A 4300-nucleotide genomic window follows, 5' to 3' on the forward strand; every position below is an offset into this window, starting at 1 on the left:
AGTGTATTGGCGCTCACGTCGACCTTTGGCAACGTCGACTTGCACCAAGCCAACTACAACTTGACGCAGTACTACAGGCTGCCGCTGCTTCGCTGAATAATGGCACATTTGCCTAGGATCCTCGCCCACGCCTCGGACCAGAGTATCCCGATCTTTTCCGGCGCGCCCAAGCCGCTCATCGCGAGCATGGGCAGCAAGTGGGCGGGCCACGGCGTCGACGGCCTCGGCGGCTCCATCGGCGTCGCCCCAAGCACGCCACCGAGCGAGAATCACGCGGTCTCGGCGCTGCTTCGCTTCGCCAAGGCGCATCCGAAGGAGCTCACAATCGTCGCCATTGGACCTGCGACCAATCTCGCGCTGGCTGCGATGCTCGATCCGACGTTCGTTGAGAACCTCAAGGAGGTTGTCGTCATGCGCAAACGACGCACCATCACGTATCGACTGTGGATAGGTCATCTACATGGGCTGTACGACGCGAGGCCAAGGCAACACGACGCCGCACGCCGAGTTCAACGTGGCGAGCGACCCCGAGGCCGCGCACATTCTCTTGACGCAGTTTGCATCGAAGCTCACGATCGTGAGCTGGGAGACCGTCTGTGACGCCCACCTGACGTGGTCCTTTTACGACGAGCTGATTGCGCTACCAACGCCAACCGCTCGCTTTCTCCAGCGCATCTTCTCGGCGTACGAGCAGTACCGTCCGAGCGCCAGCAGCGGCAAGCAGCAAGAATTTATCCTCTGCGACGCGTACGCAACGGCGCTCCTCGTCGCTGACTGCGCGACGGACGTCTCGTTTGCCAATGGTTATGTCGAGCTCTCGCAAGGACCCACTCGCGGCGCATGCCACTGGGTTCCATCCAACGCACCTGCGACCAAGCTCGTGCACATGTTTGACGTTGACCGCTTCAAGGCCCTTCTCCGGCACTTGATGGAGGAGCGTGGCGCGCTGCATGGATCGATGCCTTCTGGCCGTTCCGCGACAACGTGCTAGACGACTGCCACTAAGACTCGATAAGAAGACGCTACTCGTGTTGGTCCCATAGTTATGGCGGTGGTGTGACAACCATGGTTTCGAGCGCCGACGTGATTGTACCGAGCCCGTCCAGCTCGGGCAGCGCGCGCGGACGGTGGTGCGACTGGGTGTTGTAGCCGTAGTAGGCGGAGAGCGCGCTTTGGGCCTTCTCGGCGTGCGCGGTGGCCGTTTGGCGCTCGACAGCGGCGCCTGCACTCTCACTTTGCACTTGGTCGCGCTTCCGGAAAAACGTGTTGGCGCTCACGAGGCGGGGCTTCTTACTGCGCACCAATCCGCTATCGACGCCAACGACAGTCGGCGGCCCCGATACGAGCGGGATCGGGCTCATGTCGCTCGGGTGACGCTGCAGTGCGACGCTCGGTGGGTCCGCCGCATACACGAGGCGCTTCATGAACCAGTCGCCGACGCTGCTGCGCGCAGTGGTTTGCAAAAGCACGTTGACTTCGGTCGCGCACTTGGTCGTCTCGTCAACCATCATCGCGTCGACGAGATCGCCATTCACATAGATGGGCGGCAGTGCCTACGTTGAGATGAGACGCATCCATTTCACGAGCTTGGGGCGTGCCTTTTGCAGGTCCAAGTTGGTGCAGACCAGAACGTAGCGCTGGTACGTCCGCTTCCCGGCCGGCGCCTGCGCATACAGCGAGCACTCGAGCATCGTGTTAGTCCTACGACACTGCACTGTCGCTGGTTGCAATACGAACGTCTCCTACTTGAGCAGGAGCTTGGAGCTGTGGTACAAGAGTCGCGGTGTCACGGGCAGCTCCGATTCGTCGTCGAGGGCGGCGAGCTTGGTCGTCTTCTTCTCGAGCGCCGTCGCCTCCTTGACGTTGAGTGCGTGCAGGGTGGAGAAGGACACGTGCGAGTGTCGCTTTTGCTCGGACGCAAACGCCACCTTGCAGACCTCACTAGTTGGAATGTGGATTCGAGAGGCCCCAGATCTGGCAGCTGGACGTACCAGAAGATCGGGGCGTCGTTCGCAGCCGTGCGCTGAAGGTAGGCCCGCGTCGACTTGCGCAGGTGCGCGACGTACTCGGTTGTGAGGATGCGTCGCTTGAGGCCACCAACGCCAAAGAAAGAGGCTTTGCGCCGGCCATTTTCGGCCAGTCTCGGCGACAGCTCCATGGCCGCCGGCAGACGCCTCGCCTTTGGACGTGTCGCCATGGTCGGTCGCGCTAAGAATAGCCACCACTTCCTATCTCATCACAAGTGCTCGAAGACGTAGTAGGAAACGATTATGAAAAACTTTGATGGACGACGCTGCGTCGCGTCACTGGAACTGCGCCGCCATCGCAATCGCTCGGTCCGAGAGCGCGTGGAGCTGGCCCGTGTTGGTGTCGAGGGCGCGACAGAGCACATTGAGCCGCGCCTCGATGGCGCAGAGCACGGCCTCGAGGCCGCTGATCGCTGCGTCCAGCGTCCCGTGCAGATGCGCCGCGGATCTTGCGTGCGCCATGGCCGAGCCCATCTCGTCGCAAATGCGGTCGAACATGGACTGCTCCAGCGTCAAAACGCGGGACTGCGTGGCCTCCACAGCGCGCAAGATCACGCTCGTGATGACATCGTCCAGCGCTCCATCTGCGGCAGAGAGACGATCGTCCAAGTCGTTGCCCGCAGAGCGAATGCCGGCGATAGCAAGCCGTACTGTCGCGAGCATGCGTTGCAGCTCCTGCACCTCGCCCGTGACGCTGCGGACCGTATCAGCGATGCGCTGCGTCTCGCTGAGGATCGAAGCAACCGCGTCGCCCACCGACGTGCTTGGTGGAGGTGCTTCCGTGGCTGCGATCGGGGTGGCCGGCATTGTGGCTTGCATGGTCGTGTCAACGGCGGCTTCTTCGACGACCTGCGTGTTCGGGCGCTTGGCTACCGGCTCCTCGTCATCGCTCGCCGCCGATGCACGAGCGCGCTTGCTTTGGCGTGATGAGCTTGGACTCGCTTGCTCGGAGGTCTGCTCGTCGTCCAGCGTCGAGGCTGCGGTCGACTCCATATCACCTGCCATCTTTGGTGTGGGTTTGGAAGAAAACCTCTAGTATTCTATATCTCTCATAGTCGATTCTCTGGTTAAACTGCCAGAATCGATGTTTGTCGGTTGCACTTGTTCATAAAAGCGGTGACCGCCTCGCTCAGCGCGTATCGAGTCGCACTCTGCTAGAACACAAGGAGCACGTGTGGTTGGAATCCCACTTCACGACGCTCGGTAAACGACGCTACCCGGTGCATTCCTCCGCAAAGCCCAAGCGAAATCCTGTGTCCAAGCGCAACCTCGTGGCAGTCCAAAAGGGCAGCAGCTGGCAAGGCAGCAATGATCAGACATTTCTGCAGAGTACTTCGCTAATATCGTGGTTTGCTCAGTTGCTACGAAAGCAAACCGTAGATCGGGTGTTACTCGTTCCATCGGCTTCGCGTCTTTGGCGCGCCAGTCAGCAAACCTGGTTGAAGTCGCGACGGCTCAAGCGTGCAACTTCAAATTTGGCTTCAACGTTATCCGTCTTGGTGTTGAGGGAAAAAAGAGCAGCCAAAGTAGCTTACTGAAGACAACACTTCCACTCCCCAGCTCATACCGCGTGTTTGCTCTTCTTTCCATCGGTTCCAGGCATCGACACCGCCTCTGCAACGCTCGCCAAGTGCACACTGCGGCTCGCAACGACTCGCTACGCGAGCGGCTACTTGCGCTTGTCATATTACACGTTAGCTTGGCTGTATGACGTTTTGTTTCGTCGCCAATTTACCCAGACTGGGTCGGCGTGAGCGAGCAACTTCAAGCGCGAGCATAGCGTGATGGTCTAAATCGCACAATCACCACCTTTAGAAACTAATATATTGGACCCAATATGCGCGGTTGTGGTGTCTCGGGCACCACATGTGTGATTCGCTGTAACTGGCGTGGCGATGATCCGATTACGGTATATGCGGTCTAAACGGTAAACACGGGCCCGGGCCTCAATATTGCCACATGCACGGTCTAGCATCGTGGCCCGACCCAGAATATTACACCGGTGGGACGCGCCTTGAGCCTGCCACCTTCCTGGGTGCGATGATGCTACGACAAGCTCAAACAAGAGCGTGTTATTCTACGGTTGTACGTTTGACGTAGTCCCCACCACCGAGTTCGTCACAACTCAATTTGCGTCCTTACAGCAACAGTATGGACGCCAACTACCACGAAGCGCTCGACGTCAAGGAGAAGCACCTCCAGGACGAGGGCGAGAACGAGATCCCGCAGCACATCCTCGACCAGATCAAGGAGTACCGCAACGTCATCTACTG

At 59.4% G+C, this 4300-nt stretch overlaps 3 protein-coding genes across 3 annotated transcripts; 1 reads left to right on the forward strand and 2 right to left on the reverse strand.

The window, feature by feature from the left end:
• Nucleotides 1–99: 99 nt before the first annotated feature.
• Nucleotides 100–1042, forward strand: SDRG_05784 (hypothetical protein; the record flags this gene model as incomplete). The annotated part of the gene is made up of 2 exons (XM_008611519.1): nt 100–402; nt 452–1042. The coding sequence occupies 2 exons, from the start codon at nt 100–102 to the stop codon at nt 989–991; spliced, it is 843 nt and encodes a 280-aa protein (XP_008609741.1). The 3' UTR covers nt 992–1042.
• Nucleotide 1043: 1 nt separating this feature from the next.
• SDRG_05785 (hypothetical protein) lies at nt 1044–2197 on the reverse strand (the record flags this gene model as incomplete). The annotated part of the gene is made up of 4 exons (XM_008611520.1): nt 1044–1553; nt 1599–1701; nt 1747–1941; nt 1992–2197. 4 exons carry the CDS (start codon nt 2195–2197, stop codon nt 1044–1046), a joined length of 1014 nt encoding a protein of 337 aa, XP_008609742.1.
• Nucleotides 2198–2303: 106 nt separating this feature from the next.
• On the reverse strand, nt 2304–3032 carry SDRG_05786 (hypothetical protein; the record flags this gene model as incomplete). Its single annotated transcript, XM_008611521.1, has 1 exon — nt 2304–3032. One exon carries the CDS (start codon nt 3030–3032, stop codon nt 2304–2306), a length of 729 nt encoding a protein of 242 aa, XP_008609743.1.
• Nucleotides 3033–4300: the final 1268 nt, after the last annotated feature.

Source organism: Saprolegnia diclina (assembly GCF_000281045.1).
Source record: "Saprolegnia diclina VS20 unplaced genomic scaffold supercont1.15, whole genome shotgun sequence".
In the NCBI taxonomy this organism is placed as follows: domain Eukaryota; phylum Oomycota; class Saprolegniomycetes; order Saprolegniales; family Saprolegniaceae; genus Saprolegnia; species Saprolegnia diclina.